Source organism: Nematolebias whitei, chromosome 8 (assembly GCF_014905685.2).
Source record: "Nematolebias whitei isolate Nwh7 chromosome 8, NemWhi1, whole genome shotgun sequence".
Taxonomy (NCBI): Eukaryota; Metazoa; Chordata; class Actinopteri; order Cyprinodontiformes; family Rivulidae; genus Nematolebias; species Nematolebias whitei.
The window spans coordinates 14,191,019-14,207,723 of record NC_056505.1 but is presented as its reverse complement, the minus strand read 5'-3'; the positions used below and the strand labels follow the sequence as shown (position 1 = coordinate 14,207,723).

General features: G+C 40.9%; 2 protein-coding genes across 2 annotated transcripts; one reads left to right on the top strand and one right to left on the bottom strand.

Annotated features, from left to right (window-relative positions):
* The first annotated feature begins 3,021 nt into the window (after nt 1–3,021).
* Nucleotides 3,022–6,226, top strand: znf367 (zinc finger protein 367). The gene is made up of 5 exons (XM_037680980.1): nt 3,022–3,364; nt 4,199–4,349; nt 4,517–4,636; nt 5,760–5,898; nt 5,983–6,226. The coding sequence occupies exons 1-5, from the start codon at nt 3,080–3,082 to the stop codon at nt 6,224–6,226; spliced, it is 939 nt and encodes a 312-aa protein (XP_037536908.1). The 5' UTR covers nt 3,022–3,079.
* Nucleotides 6,227–7,960: 1,734 nt separating this feature from the next.
* Nucleotides 7,961–16,389, bottom strand: slc35d2 (solute carrier family 35 member D2). The gene is made up of 12 exons (XM_037680325.1): nt 16,215–16,389; nt 16,108–16,141; nt 15,954–16,040; nt 15,818–15,885; nt 15,669–15,740; nt 13,004–13,072; nt 12,800–12,902; nt 11,389–11,481; nt 11,243–11,310; nt 11,068–11,146; nt 8,394–8,476; nt 7,961–8,206 (listed from the first exon to the last, which is right to left on the bottom strand). Exons 1-12 carry the CDS (start codon nt 16,331–16,333, stop codon nt 8,092–8,094), a joined length of 990 nt encoding a protein of 329 aa, XP_037536253.1. The 5' UTR covers nt 16,334–16,389; the 3' UTR covers nt 7,961–8,091.
* Between the last annotated feature and the right edge of the window lie 316 nt (nt 16,390–16,705).

Sequence of the window (16,705 nt, the reverse complement as noted above, 5' to 3'; positions counted from 1 at the left end):
ATTGGTGGTGGTGGGGTGGGGGGTCAGGGATCCTCCCCCATAAAAATTTTTGAATAAAGTAGATGCCATTTCCTGTATTCTGGTGTGTTTTTTTTTTTTCGGTTTGTTTGACATCTAGTTTTACCTACACAAGTAAACGCTTGATTCAATAATTGTTTTAGAGTTAATGGTAGGGCTGGGCCTATCATATCGTTCAAGATAATACCGATTAAAAAAAAAAACTTGCCCCTGGGAAAATAAATTATATCATGATGTGCGAATTTCATGACGTAAATACATCAATGTTTCCCCTACCATTATACAAGTGGGGCACCCTGCCCCGTTAATAGAACCGAGCACGCTGAACTACCGAACCGAACTGCACCCCTCCACCTGTCCGTACTGGCGTAATGCTAATTAGCTGTGTGCAATACTAGCTAGCTAAAAAGCTAAAAACAAACAACGCGCGGCTCATGTGTTTCTCCACCCAGCTCTAAACGGCGGGTACAAACAGTGCACAGCTCAGCCAATGACCCTTAAACAATTGGTAGACGTTTAAAATCCATCTCTGACTTGTTTAAGTTATAATGCACTATTCGTTAAACAATTGTCCATTCATTTCCACCATATACTTGCACACTATTGTTTCCTATTAATAAATGGATAAATAGATGGACCATCCAATTGGAAACCATAAAAAAATAAGAAAACTCCAATATACAGTAGTGCTATCAATGGATTCTAGTTGTAAGCTGTGTTGCTTTTACCAGGAGAATGAGTCAGGGGAAATTTTCTTGTGAAATTTAGAATCTAGTGGTAGGAATGAAAAAGTCGAGTCCGTATTGAACTACTTTCTCAGTGCACAATGTTTTGGGGTCAGCCTTGAGTCATCTTTGATGCATGCATACCATTTTTCACTGGTACATTTTCATCTTTAAATCACTCCTTGGTCTGCTGCCTTCATACAACTCCACTATGTCTCTGCGTGAGTGCAGCTACAGCGTGCGCTCCCACGACATTATTACCTGCAGTGTTCCCTCAGTGAGGACTGAACTTGGCAAAAGGGCCTTCTCCTAGTCCGCTCCTGTTTCCTGGAATATCTTACAAAAAGACCTGAAGCTCTTGACCTTGACCTCTCTAAAGTGGCTTTAAAGATCTGTTAAGTTCCTGGCAAGAACCAATGCAGACATGTTCCTGTTTTTAGTTTTGTCCCCGAGGCTCAAAGGGAATTAACCTGTCTAAATAAAGGTTGAATGAATATCAGGAAATACAACAAAGAATATAACAATGGATTCAAACAGTTTATTATCAGTTTTGGTTGAACTCAAACATTATGCCAGATCTAAAATCCTAAGTCACAGTGGAAATATTATTTGCAACAAAAGAGTGATTGAGACTATTTCTAATATATATTATACTGGACTTTAACTTCAGTTTAATATCCTGGTGTATGCTCATTAATCCAATAATCCATCATTCAGTTAATGTTCCAAAATATTGTCAACATTATTTGTGATGAAACAACTCAGGAGCATAATGAACGTAAGAATCGATTTCAGGACTTTGATTGCACAGTTCACGGTTGCTTTTTTATGAGAGCAACCATATAGCAATAGCAGCCCAGGCAGAATGGTACATGCAAGATGGAGGACCATCAGTAAAACAATTGATCATCAGTGTGATTGAGCCTACTTATTTTGTTTTTAACCATTTTGGCCAAGTTGTCCTTGGGCTGGTTCGGTGCGGCCATTTTGCCTATAATATTTGATTGTTATGAACTTAGAATCAATTGTTTTAGACTATTCTACCTGGGAACACAACAGTATGCTGCTATGAAACACATCAACAAGATGCTACTTAATACGACAAATCCTGTTGGCAGGACTCGGACTAATGAAGTTCTTCAGATGAAATGTTTTCTTCCAAAAACGAAACTGTCCAGATGACTTAACTTTTTTGTGATTTATTTACCTGGATGATTGAGCCTACTTGCTCGTTTGGTTCATATTTTGAACACAACACACAGTGCCCGTCCGAGATGGACTATTTGTAGTCAAATGCAAAAACAAAACAAATATCTAACAAAGTTAAGTAAGGTCCTCTGAATGGATAAAAATCAACAACAACTTGTTGAAACGTTTCATCTTTATTCCAAGACGTTGTTATTCTGATGAGCTGCAGTAGCCTCAGTCTTAGAAATAGGCCTTATTGTGGATCAACCAGTTTGTTGGCTTGTTGTTCAAACAAAGCATACAATAAAAACTACACTTTATTTCAATTTTTTATTATAGGGAATAAACTTATTTGGGAAATGTGTCTATGACCGTATAGTTTTGCTGGCGTTAAGTTGCATTGTTAAATAGGGTTGTAGGCCTACAGCTCACACAGCACACCCTTTGTTCGTGTATTTCCGGTTTAATGTAATGACGTAATTTTGGCGCCTCTGGCTTTTTTCGTTCCCTTTAAAAACGAGAAAAAAAAACATGTATTATAAACAGACTCTAGCGCAGTAATAAGCCATCTGCTCACCTGCTACGTGTAATTAACCGCCCTTCATTCTCATTGGCTACGTCGTACGTTTGGCTCATTTCTATTGGCCAAAGCTGACGTCAGTCCGCAAGAGCGCGCGAGGAATCTTTAAACTCCCATTGGGAGGAAGGCCCCTTCAGCCAATCGCAATACATGTCGCTTCTCGTTCTGTTATTGGTCAGTGTGGTAACGAGGATTGGGCAGTAAACGTTGCTGCTATTGGCTGTTATTGTCACGTGGTGCCCGGTTCTCGCAGCCCATTGGTTAGCGGATTGATCAGGCGCGATTTTGCAACGCGGGACGAAGCTTCGGTGGGCGCGCACAGGTTAGTTCAAACGAGCCGCTGCAGCTGGGAGTAAACTCTGCCCAGTCCTCTTATCTCTGTAACTTCTGCGGATTACTTTGAAGAGAGGAGCGGACCTCCTTTGTTCCTCGCTGGAAATGAAGGACATATTCACTCCGGACTAAAAAGGCGTGCGCTATTTAGTTTTTCCTCTCCTTTGGACATCTGCGAACTTGCTGTGCGGCCTTTGCGACCAAAGCAGCTTATAAATCTGCTTTCAACTGCACAATGAGCGACTGCAACAAGCAGCACCCGCAGGTCATTTTCTGCAACGACTCGCCTAAAAGGGTTTTGGTTTCTGTCATCAAGACGACCCCGATCAAACCCAGGAAAGCAGAGGCCCTGACGCCTACGAGCCCCGGTTTCAGCGATTTCATGGTCTACCCCTGGAAGTGGGGGGAGAACGCCCACAATGTGAGCCTGAGCCCGGGCTCCGGGAGCGGGGCTGCGTCCCCCACCGGGACGCACACGGCCATGGAGGCGGACCCGGCCTCATCGCCTGACCAGATCAAGGTAGAGCATTTGTTTTTTTATTTTTTACAAAACCTGTAGTAGCTGTGTTCTGTCTGACAGATTCTTAAAGACTGGTTGCTGACAACACATTCTAACCACATGCTTTTAACGCGCATGCGTGCTGGTGTCAACGTCGTCTAAATGAAATAAAACCAAATCGCTTATAGTAATTTCCGCGGTCTGGAAACTGTTCGCGGTGTAAAAGCTTAGCTACAAACTTTCCGTCAACTTTAAAATGACTAAAATGGAGTCATAAAAAAAAAAAAACGCCCGCGCATTGGGGTGTGACGTTCTGGTTTTTAAACCCCGTTCACTTCCTGGTTCAGCAGCAGCTGCTCATACATGACGTGAGGCGCGCGCCAAAAGTAGAACCGGATGTGAAAACGTTACAGGGAAGGACTGATACAGCACGAGCTCATAGGAGGAGACTGTCCACGATATCAATAAACTGCTTACTCTGTATTATATAGAAATGTAATGGAAACACCATTTATAACGTTTTTAGATCATTCTTTCTAGATATCTAGATATTCTTTCTGTTGTGATTGCACCAGAAATTATTTTCCTTTTCAAGGTGACTTATTTATTGCATCATGTGGTACATAAGGTGGAACGACATTGTGTACTCAAGGTCCCAGTTACACCCAAAAATAGCAATATTATTAAGTATAAAAAAGAAACAGTAAATCTAAGATATATGCTAGACACTAATAATGTAATATAACTGTGTATAACAACAGCCTGAACATGAGTCTGTTGTGAGCAGATGTGTATGAGCAGCTTATGGGTAAGAAATCGGCAGCGAGGATAATCAGCGGCATTTCTTTTTTTTAGGATGGTATCCGCAGAGGCCGGCCCCGGGCGGACACGGTTCGAGAGCTCATAAATGAAGGGGAGACTTCATCCAGCCGCATACGATGCAACATCTGTAACCGAGTGTTTCCCAGAGAGAAGTCCCTGCAGGCCCATAAGAGGACACACACAGGTGAGCGGGACAGGTGCATTGCTGACAAGCGCGATCGGTTTGCAACTTTTGCACAATAATAGTCTTTTGATATTTGGGTTTAACAGGGCTGGACTTTATTTCTATAGTTGAATAATGGATAGTGTGTGACGACTGTGTTTAATCTCACAATATCCTTATTAATCTAGGTGAGAGACCCTATTTGTGCGACTACCCAAACTGTGGGAAGGCGTTTGTCCAGAGTGGTCAGCTGAAGACCCACCAGCGGCTGCACACGGGGGAGAAACCTTTCGTCTGCTCAGAGAAAGGTCTGTTTAAAATGCTACTTCTATAAAGTTTAGTTGCTCTCACCAGATCAACTCAGACTTATTTTAACTTGACGTTTTTTTTTCTGTATGGTGCTTTCCTGTAGAGTTAATGATTTCTGTTAAAACCTTGGAAAGTACCTGATAAACACAGCAAGTACAGTCTTCTAATTAAAGCTGTTTTAATGATAGATTAAAAAAAAAAAATGCTTTAAGGATTTTGAGTTAGAGCTAGGCCTGTCACGATAACAAATTTTGCTTGGCGATTAATTGTCCCAAATTGTTGCGATAAACGATATTGTTTGAAATTTGACAATAATTAGTAATTATTGTCAAATTTAAGAAGAAATGTTTGTTAATTTTTGTGTGTAGTACCATTTTTACCACTGAATGATACTATAAGACTGTTTGAACCGAAGGGTGGATAGTGAGGGAGCGAGCAGCGTGTCTCTTTCAGAAAAATGGGAGGAAGGCCCCTTGACGTGACATGGGCTGCCTCTCGTTCCCGTTTTTTCAGTTCTCAAAATGGCAGACGCTCAGTGTGGTTTGAGCTCTTTAGCGTAGCATTTTTCACACAAACTTTTTAATAATAAAATCAGTAAACAAGTTCTCAGCTTCTTTTTGCAGAGAAAAACAACGTTTTACACGAAGGCACGAGTTTCAACTGTAAATTTTGGAGCTTTGACAAGACAGTTTTTTTCCCCGAGGTCGGCCTGTTAGCTTAGCTCGTAGCTTAGCTGCAAAAATGGTTAAATCATGTCATCTGGACCTGTTTCTTTAAGTGAAGAAGCGTTAACAAAAACTTTTTTTTTTTTTTTTTCTCAGCTTAGCTGCTTTTAACGATCCAAAAACGCAATTCTGGATGGTTAAAACAAATTTTAAAGCGACAAGAGAAAGGGAGGCGTCAGTGAAGAGCACCGGAGTCGAGCTTTTTCCTCATTCCGTGCCCAATAGAAAGAGAGCGACACGAATAAGCGATAAATGAAAACGAAGTCGATAATTTTCATTCGTCGTGCGATTAATTGATTTATCGCGACAGGCCTAGACAGAACCAAACATTGCTTTCTATGGATCAAAAGAAGTGGTTTTGTATAGTTTTACTGTATTCGTGCTCGTTTCTGTGCAGGATGTGGCAGTCGGTTCACACATGCCAACCGTCACTGCCCCAAGCACCCTTTCTCCCGTCTGAACCGAGAAGAACCAAAGGATGGCCCGGGCAAGGCTCAGTCTGTGGACAACAAGGCTGTGGCAGAGTGGCTGGCAAAGTGAGTTAAGCTGGATCGAGCAAATAAAATAAAAAATGTCCCCCCAGATTATGTTCTGTATTAAAGTCCTTTCTGTCCTTTCAGGTACTGGCAAACCCGGGAGCAGCGTGCCCCCACAACCACCAAGGTGAAGTCGCAGAACAAGATGAGGGCCGAGGACCAGGAGCAGCAGGATCCCATGGAGTTCCTGCAGTCTGACGAGGAGGAGGAGGAGGCCACAGAGGAGGAGAAGAGCAGTCAGGGGGCCAAGCGGCGCCTTCAGGAGCAGCGCGAGCGACTTCACGGTGCTCTGGCCCTCATCGAGCTGGCCAACAACCTGTCTGCCTAAAACCCCCTCCGTCCTTCAAGTCTCCATCTTTAACTCGCCTTCCTGCTGTAGCTGAAAGTTCTTCATAAACGCAGATCGACTAGTTTATCTTCCTCCGTCACGTTGTGAAACGGACTTGGAGCAAACGAGATCAGTGTTCACACGGAGCCGTGCGCAGCAGCACCAGGAAAGGCACAAGCACCTTATTCAGCTTCCATTTTATCCTCCCAGCTGCTATATTTGTAGGTCTGACAATATGAAGAATGTTTTGCTTTCCTCTTGTCTTTTAAAGACAAAGAAAGAACTTTTTTTTTTTATTATTATTTTGTTTGCACTTTGGTAACGAGTTGGTTTCTTTTTTAAGTATGTTTATAAGAGTGTATAAGTGATGTATAAAATATGGATTAAGCTCAGACGGACAGGGTGTGGTCAGAGGTAGAAGTGTTGCAACCATCACGTGTTTCATCTCCGGCAAATTAAAGAGGATTTCTTTAACGTCATCGCAGCAGTGATGAGGGTAAAGACGCCTGATGTAAGTGTTTGGTCACGATGAAGCTTTTTAAAAATTTCTACAATTTTGCCATTTTTTTTAAAGGCCCAGTCAAGCAGTTGTTTGTCTTGGATTGGATTCATGTTAGACTCACAGCCCAGAAGGCGTTCCATTTGTCTTTTATATTAAAAGGCAACACATCAGATTGGACGCTGACATATTTCAGTTTAAGTCACAATATTTATTTTATTATATTTCCATTCATATGTCATCAGACTTGAATCATTCTGTAAAGCGAGCACGTGACAAATTGACTTAAAGTTCGGAAATATAACAACCTTTTGATTAAACGCCAACTAGAAAGTCTTGGATTAAGATTGCAGTGCAGTAAATGTTAGATTAGGGCTATTCAACTGGCGGTCCCCGGGCCACTTGTGGCCCACGGGGGACTTCAGTCCGGCCCACTAATAAGTTCATTTAAATAAAAAAAAAACATTTTTAGGTTTTGGGTTCTGTTTATTGCATTTTTGATTCAATGCAGTAAAACAAGTTTTAAAAGGTAAAATATTATTGTAATTCTTGATTTATTTACACGATGACTTTAATTGCTGGATGTCCGGCCCCTGAGCTGCTGGCTTTCACAAACTGGCCCCGTAATGGAAAAAAAGTGTACTTTTTTTTTTTTTTTTTAAACCAACTGACATATAGTGCTGGGAGTTTGGTTTGCGTTTCTTTTTAAAATATACTTTTAAATTCAACACTACATTTTCAACACTGTACAAAGCTCCTCGCAGGTGTTTTGCCTCTGGTTGGGAGAAATTTCACTCGGCCAGTTCGATCTGATTTAGAAATGAGCCACTGGGGCCACTAACAAATTGGTGATAATCAGAGGGCTTACAAAAAAAAAAAAATTATGTCTCATATTAGTGTATTTAACCCAACAGTCCATTTTGTGGTTTTATGGAAATTATGGCATTTAATATATAAGTAGTGTTTGTAGAAAATTTAAGCGCGCGCACTATTTACAGAACGCTTTGACGTTTTAGGGTTTTAATTTGCTTCTAACATCCTCCAGCAGCTTCTTTGTTCACGTTAGAGTTCATAGTGTGATCCTGTTTGCTGGTAGACAACTTTTTTTATTTTTTTTTATCACCCATTCTTTTTAAACCGAGGTTTCTCTGACAGGCTGTCCACTGTTTTATTGTTGATCATCAATAAACTGAAATTCACTGAATCTGAACCAGAGCCTGTTCTCGTTTTTTTCCCACAGGTTTGGAATCAAGTAGCATCACATGAATTCACAGAGAATACATTTATTTATGCTTTTTTTAATGCATAAAGACAAACTGAACACAATGCTTCAATATGAAGCAGAATGGCGCCACCTGGTGGTGGCTCAGTCTTTCCTGGACTCTTCAGTAATGTGAACTTTCACCTCTTGCAGTCCTGCATTACTTGCAGGTGTTTTGTTGCTAAAGGTGAGATATGAATAAACCAGTCCACCGGACATACTGTAAAGAAAAGAGATACAATACATATGAATGTTTCTGCTTAGAAGCTAATAAAAATTGCTCCACTCAAAACCAGCTGCCACTTTTGAATAATTAAAAACTGCATTAATTGCCCGTCAGAGCAGGATTAACAGGAAATGCTAGACAAAATGTTCAACTACGTAAACCGGAGTCGAGAAGTTTATACCAAATGCTGAGGCCAAGGAAGTTTTTCCAAGAGAAAATATAATCTCCACCCACGAAGATGCCAACATAAGCTACAGCAACATTCTGAAACATAAAAAATTACAGACATGTTAGTAAAATCTTAAACCTGTGTGTATGTTGCTTAGCAAATAATTAAAAAAAAAATAATCAACTTGGCATTTAGTCCACTGGGGTGAGCTAAAAACACATAACTCCCAACATAAACTGTTGGAAAATGTAGTTTTAAAGCTACACTTTTAAAAAGTATTCAGTACTTGCCGCTTTAAACCACTTTAAATTTAAAACTAGAACTTAATTTAACTCTCAACGTGAACAATGTTTCGGAGAAAGAACAAAAGTTGACTCATTTTGGTGGAGAAATAGTTTTAAATTGTTGTAGATCCAAAACATTAAAAGCCTCAAACACTAAGCTTATATTTTTTATTAAAAGTAATTTAATTTATTTGATTTGTTGGGTCGTTTTCTTGTGTTTGGAAAGTTAATTTTAGTCTGTTCTCAGCAACAAAAGCGTAATTAGAGTAAGTGTCTGTTTAAAAGTGGGTCGATCAAGCTTTTAAGCTTTTTTTGGACCAAGGACGGTTCAAAAGACCGATCCAAGTTCTGAAAAACCGTCCAGCTGTCAGTCGCTACAACAGATTCATAGAAGGTTTGATAAAGTTCAGATGTAGATGATACCACATTATATTAACTTAAAAATGTCCCTCTTGATCATTTCATCAACTGCAATAGTTAAGTTTTATAAGTCGTTATCTAAAAGTCTCCTTTCTGGTAGAAATCAGGTTTTTGTTGCTATGACGTGAAAATATTACAGTCAAAGATTTGTACTTTGTTTAATATTGCTAGTTTTGATAAGATTGTTTTTCATCCGTTTTGCTGTTAAAGCTAAACATTATATAAAAATAGATTACCAACTAATCTGCAGAAAGTCTGCATCGACCTCTGAAACCTGCTGGTCAAAATGATACCATTCTTAAACTGCAGCTGTGGGCCGAACAAAATCACCGCAAGGGCCACAAATGGCCCTCGGGCCACAAATGGCCCTCGGGCCACAAATGGCCCTCGGGTCACACTTTGGACTCTCGTTTCCTAAGCTAAGTATGTTGCCACTCGCGCTGCATTTCAGCATTTTAGCCAAAGATCGTGCACGAGCTCTTAGTGCTCAGAGTATGTGATGGAGAGGATCAGCAGCTACTACCACAACAAAAGTGGACGCTCAATATCTGTTAAAACGACTTGAGTTATAGGCATGTTTGCGTTTGCTAAGGTTCTTCGGCTGTGGTGGGCAGCTTGAAAGATGCTGACATAAAAGTAATAAAAATCAGTAGTAGATGTACATCCAATGATTACTTTCTGAGATTTTCATTAAAACTCATCCAGCTGGTTCATGAGATATTTTGTTAGACAGACACAGGCTCATACATGATCGCCTACCCTTTTTTAATTTTCAACCAAGAAGAACCCATCCAGATGACCTGACTTAATTTTTTGGATTTATTTGTACAAGTACCTCTCATTGAGTCACGAGGATTCAATTTTCAAGAAACCTGTTGAGCTAGGGCACCCAGGGGAGCAGAAGTTTGTGGTTAAGTGCCTTGCTTAAGGGCCCAGAGTGGAGCAAATGAGGGTGGAGGCAGGTGTGTTTCACCTTTCCCACCCACATTTTGATGTTGTCTGTTCAGAGAATTGAACCGGCGACATTCCGATCACAGGTCCACCTTCTCTAACCTCTGGGCCACCACTCCTTTCATGATGGCAAGTGATTATACAGATTAGAACAAAGTCCGGCTGCTTGACAGCAAAGTTTGAAGCAATTATAGTTTAGGAATTTTATACAGCAGTGTTTGTAAATTAGTGCCGTACTATCCAATAATTCTCAGTCAGGTCATCTGGACAGTTTCTTTTTTTTTTTATATAGAGACGTTTCGCCCTCTATCCAGAGGGCTTCATCAACCTGAGGAGCTCCAGTAAACTGTTTCCCCACCAAGCAGTAAACTCCTTAAGTGGACCAACCAGTTTGCTGGAGCCAAGATGGTTTCTGGGGGCTGTCCCGTCCCTCGTCAACTCCTCCCAGGCAGACAGCCACAACCAAAGTGGTTCAAGGCAACGAAGTTCATGCTCAATCATCCAGGTATCAAATCCAATAATTCTTAGTCAGGTCATCTGGACAGTTTCTTTTTTTTTTTTTTTATATAGAGACGTTTCGCCCTCTATCCGGAGGGCTTCATCAGGCTGCCTGCCTGGGAGGAGTCAACAGGGGACAGGACGGCCCCCAGAAACCATCTTAGCTCCAGCAAACTGGTTGGTCCACTTAAGGAGTTCACTGTTTGGTGGGAAAACAGTTATTGGAACTCCTCAGACTGATGAAGCCCTCCGGATGGAGGGCAAAACGTCTCTATAAAAAAAATAAAAAAAAAAACTGTCCAGATGACCTGATTGAGAATTACTGGATTTGGTACTTGGATGATTGAGCATGAACTTAAGTGCCGTACTAGTTCAAATATAAGCAACAGTAGTTACTGTATACTGTATAATAAATGCAGTTAGCATCTTTTAATGGCCTTTGTTTGGCTGAGTAGAAACAGTGTGATGGTTATTACACAGATCTGTCAGGAATGACTCGTGTAAACACGGCTCTTATCAGTCTAAGCTCCTACCTTTATGGCCCCGACTACTGTGGTGGTGAGCGCTGAGTTATAATAGCTGCACAGAATAATGGAGTACATCAAAACAAACCTGGAATGACAAGTTAAAAAAAAAAAATCAGTGTGAATCAATTACCATAAAAGTATTCTTTGCAACAAACTGAACGGAAAAGAGATTATTACTGACCCCATGAAGCAGGACATGAGGAAACAGAAGAGAAATGTGCCTTTGGTCCAGCCATTAAACATGGCCGCCTGTGGGTGAAAACACAAGGTTGCTTGAATGGCGGGAATGTTCAGCTTCAGAGCACAAACACAACCCGTCACACGTACCTTGTGTAAATCTCCAGTAGCTGCACTCGCCAAGAGAGTGGGGAAGACGATGATGAAGGAGTTGTAAAATAAGACGCCGTATTTCCCAAGTTCCTGACGGCACACGGAGATAAATAAATAAAAGTTTTAGCATTCCTTAAATGATTACTTGGTCCTACGAGTGTGTTGTGACTTTCTGCTGCTCACAGTTCAATACTTAAAATAACAAGAGCTGTGGCCTCTATTGTGCTCGCCGCTGTCGATTAGCTGTTGCAGCCATCTTGAATTGGACTGGCTCTAAAAGTTGATTGTAGATGTACATGCAATTATTAGGTTTTGAATATTAAAATCTATCCGTTTGTTAGCGAGATGTTTTGCTAAAAGACAAACGGGGTCGACTTCAACAGTTAATGCTTAAAATGTTTAATATACAATATTGCTTGGAGTGCGCTGTGTGAATGACTCAGTTGCCACCACACTGAATTTTAGCTCAATATTTGTAAAACTGACTGAATTATGGGCATTTTGTGTTTTTGAAGTTCAGCTGGCTGTGACAGCCATCTTGAATAAGACTTGCTCCAAAAGTTATTATTTTGTAGCTGAAGATCCATTGAGTATCTCAAAAGTTTCATTAAAATCCATCCAGCGGTTCATGAGATATTTTGCTAACAGACGGACAAAGCTGACTCCAGATAGTCAATAGCACATTGTGAATAAATATATTTTGCAATCTGTTAACATTCAGAATATGTGTTGGAGATCAGTCTGAGCTACTGACTTCCCAGATTTTAGGTTGATATCCAACAGAATGACAGAGTTATAGCTGTTTTTAAAGGTCCAGAGGTTTGAGATATTTTGCTAACAGTCACATAGACACCAGCCACAAACATCATTGCCATTCTGCTTTTGGCAGTGGTGATAATCAGTGGTAAAACGGACATGTTTTGTTTTTCACATTTTTCCTTGCAAATGTCAAACGTGTCGATAAGAGCTGTAAAATCCTAACGTTGCTCAGAAAGTGAATCCAGTCGCTGCGTCTTTGCGTCCAGGGCTCGCGATTATAGCGCTGCCGTCATTTCGATTCGTTTTAAAAGCTGACGAACTTGAACAGGTGTGCAAACCAAAGCCAGCACCTGAAAATCCCTAACATTTTACAAATACCGTAGTTTTCGGACTATAAGGCGCAACATCAACGAGCGGGTCTGTTTTCATACATAAGGCGCACTGGATTATAAGGATCGCTGTCGATTTTTGAGAAAATTAAAAAGGATTTTTAAGTGCACCTTATAGTCCGAAAAACACAATATTAAACAATTTCCAGAGAGTTGAAAACACGTTAAAGTTTCTTCATCTTCCTCTGGACAAACGTGCAGCACTGTAACGTTCCTTTTAAGCGACGCGTGCGTTTATGTGTAACGGGCGGAGCTTCCACCTGATCGCCCAGCTTCTTCTTGGTGTAAACACCACTGGCTGCGGTGAAGGCGTCGTTTAGCAGAATGAAGGTGTAGCCCTCCACATCGAAGGCCAGGTCAGAACTAACAAGGGAGATGGAGATGAAGGAAAACTTATTCTGTCTGCTGTAAACGAGTCTGTTCAAACGAATGATTCATTTAAAAAATATATATATATTCTGTACCTTGCAGCCACCACAGCACCAAAAACTATAGCCACCACACAGTAAACAATATGCTTCGGGAAGGTTTTTCTGAAAAAGAGAAATAATCCGGTTTAACAGCCTTGAAACACAAATTATAAAGGTGAGCAGGAACACCCAGCTTGTTCATATTATATATATTTAATAAAAACAAATGTTGAGCAGAAATCAAATACATTAAGACACAATATATATCATCACCAAATAATAAATAAGTACAAAAACGTACTTAACTAGTAGCCTATATAAGGATTGGGTTGTAGATAAACATAATAAATATTAATTTAAAAAAGGCACACCCCTTTTATCTGCAAGACGTTCATAAACATTACAACCCCCTGAAAGGAGCTAAAGAGGAACAGAGAGGAAAAAACAGAATTTTATCTATAAATGCATAAAACGTAGCACAGGGATGTTCTGCACTTTGAGTCGTGAGTAATCGAGTAGTTTTACCGCGTCATCACTTCACGATGTAACTGACATTAGAGGTAGAATGAGGTACGAGATATTTAATAGTCTTTTTTTCCTGTATGTGGATGATCAAAGTGTGAGTTTTAGAAGTTACAGTGCTGATAATGTCACAAGTCTGATGTGACCTGCATGTTTGAATTTGAAGGCCGGACAGTAAATTCATTAAATCAGAGGTTTGCAAACTTTTTAGCTTGTGACTGCCCATTCAGTCATATAAACATGGGCATAATGAGAACACAAACGGCATTTTAAGAACCACTTAAAACCATAATCAAACATTTAGGACTACTAAAAAAATTCAAGTTAAGTCCTCTGGATGGGTTCAATAAAAAATAAATACATTGTAGAAACGTTTCGTCTTTCATCCAAAAGACTTCTTCAGGCTGAGGAGCCGTACTAAGCTCAGTCACCTTCTCGTAGTGGATCAACCAGTTTGTTGTTGACATTCAAAACTATCTGTTCACATGACAATCAGTCTAACAATGGCTTGTTAGTGCCATGATGGCTGCTTGCCATTCACAGGGATACTAGTGATAGCAGCTTTGTACGAGGGGGACAGTTGAACACGGAGGCCTCCGCCCGTTTAATGATGGGCGGTTTCTCTTCACAAAGATGGCCTCCTTTACTCCTCTCTCAAACCATTGTTCCTCCGATACCAATACAGATTATTTTTTCCCTACACCTACTTACAGAGACTACATAGTTTTCTCCGTTGTGGAATTAAAATACTACATTATTCTGCACGGTCTTTGTCAGTTTGGCCTGCTGCAAAATGCAGATGCCAAAAAGGGGTCTGAAAATGATGCAACACTTTAACTTGGATTAAGTTTCATGTCAAATGTATTCATGACATTTACTCTCTCTAACACAACGACAACACTTGAAATTTGTAAATTTTCACAAATCTAAACTCAACCTGTTCACAAGTGAAGTGCATAAGTAGTAGTGCATTAATAGATGGTAAATGGACTGTATTTATGTATTTATATAGCACCTTTCTGTCTGATCAAGACACTCAAAGCACTTTACTACAATCTGTGCCTCATTAACCCATTCATACACTCTACTAGATCTCTACAAAGCTAATTGAACAAATTATTCTAAAGAGACTAATCAGTGCTTTATCACATTCACACACCGATGGGACACATCAGAGGCAATGAGGGAGTTCAGTGTCTTGCCCAGGGACACTTCGGCATGTGACTGCTGGTGGATTCGAACCCCCAACTCCTGCACTGGAGGACGACTGCTCTAACCACTCAGTCACAGCCGCCCATAAGATCTACTTGACAATTTAAGTTAAAAATTAACTTAAAACAGAAGCCGTGTTTTTACTATCTTAATGATCAACTCAAATCTATGAATTCTGCTACGTGCCAAGAAAATCACATGTGCAAAAAATATTGTCAGCTTTGTTCCTTTGTCAGAACATAGCCCTCTTATTTAGGCTTATTTGCTACAAAAATTGTGGAACAGAGCATGGGAAGTTCAAACAAGCCTTTTATATCAGCGAGTTATTTTTGATGGAATGACCCAAGTCCGATATTTAACTTTATCGCTAATATCAGCCGATACCATGCTGATAATATCGTACATCCCTACTGGAGATGAGTGTAGACCGCAGAGTCCTGGCCTGATGATGTTGCTCTTCTGTGCTGGACCATCCTTTTGGCCAGTGGCTGGTTAGTTTCCCCGATGTAAGACTGATCACAGCCCTGACACTGAACAGCATTCACAATATTACTCTGTTTGTGCCGGGGGGACTGGATCTTTGGAGCCTGTTTTGAATATCAACAACAAACTGGTTGATCCACTATGAGAAGGCGCTATTTATAAGACTGAGCTGAATACAGCTCCTCAGACTGAAGAAGTCTTTCAGATGAAAAGTTTCTACAATTTTTTATAAATGTTTTTATTGAACCCATCCAGAGGACCTGATTTAACCGTTGTAGATTTTTCTACCTGGATTTTTGAGCATGCATCAGGAAATTTAAGGACTACTGTTGTTATTCTGTGTGACGATGATGGTGAGAAATAAATGCAATCGTTTTAAAACTCATGATATTCTGAGATCATCCAAGGACCTCCACCTGATGTTTCACGACTCACAGTGGAGTCCTGACCCCAACTTTATGAACCGCTGTGCATACAGTTAGACTGATCAGAGATGACTGACCTGAGTATGTACGCTTCCAACATCATCGTCATCAGTATGGTGAACTTCCGTAGGACTGTAAACATGGGTAAACTGTGGAGGACGTGTTTAAAGATGAGTGATTTTAAACAAATCGGAGCCCATAAATTCTACAATCAGCTGGTTAAAACCTGAGTTTTTTGGTGCTCGCCAGTCCGGTTACATGGTTCCCAACATACAGCAAAGGAAGAGGGAAAATCTGCCAAAAACCAGTAAAGAATAAAACAAGAAACCAAACAGCTGCTACTTCTGAGTGAGTGAGCTCACCTTTAGCAGAATGCTTCTGTCAAAGTCTGGAAAGTGCACCAGTCGGCTCATTTTGGCCAAATAAAGGACAACAATGGTGGTGAACATCTGGAAGGAGCAGGAAAAACATGCGATTGATGGATTTAACGTGGAAATAAAAACCAAATGAACTCACCTGTCCAACCCCCAGACACAGGTAGGAGGGAAATCTGCAACACATCAACAGAAACAAACGGAAGTTTGGACCCAGGACTCTATGCGTGCGTGTAGCGGAGCTCTCACCTGAAGCTCGTGAGCACGGTTTTGTTCACCACGGTGATGAGAAACGAACTGCCGGCGTAAAACAGCGCGGACAGCAGCTTGAGGAAGGCGGGGTGCTCCGCGGTCTGCTCCACAGACATGGTTCAAACACTTTTCAGGCCGTTCCTCTCCTCCACAGTGAACTCACCTGCTCCTGTCACGCATTTCCTGGAAAACATTTGGTCCCACCGGCGAGGAGGCGACAGGTGGGCGGTCCTCGGTGCGTTATGTAATCCAGAGGGTGGACCTCTGCAAACTACTCAGAAAAACACATTCTGCCCACATGTGGCGCGCACGTTTTCTGTAACGCAAGTCAAAAGTGTTTTGATAAAAGTGCACAAATTGAAAGTAAAGCGAAAAGAGGAGCAACGGTAAGCGCGAGGGGCAAGGGCGGTTCTAGAATCTAAAACTTTCAAGGGTGCCTATAGCCCCCCCCCCCCCCCCCCCCCCGTTTTGACTATTGGCTTGAACAG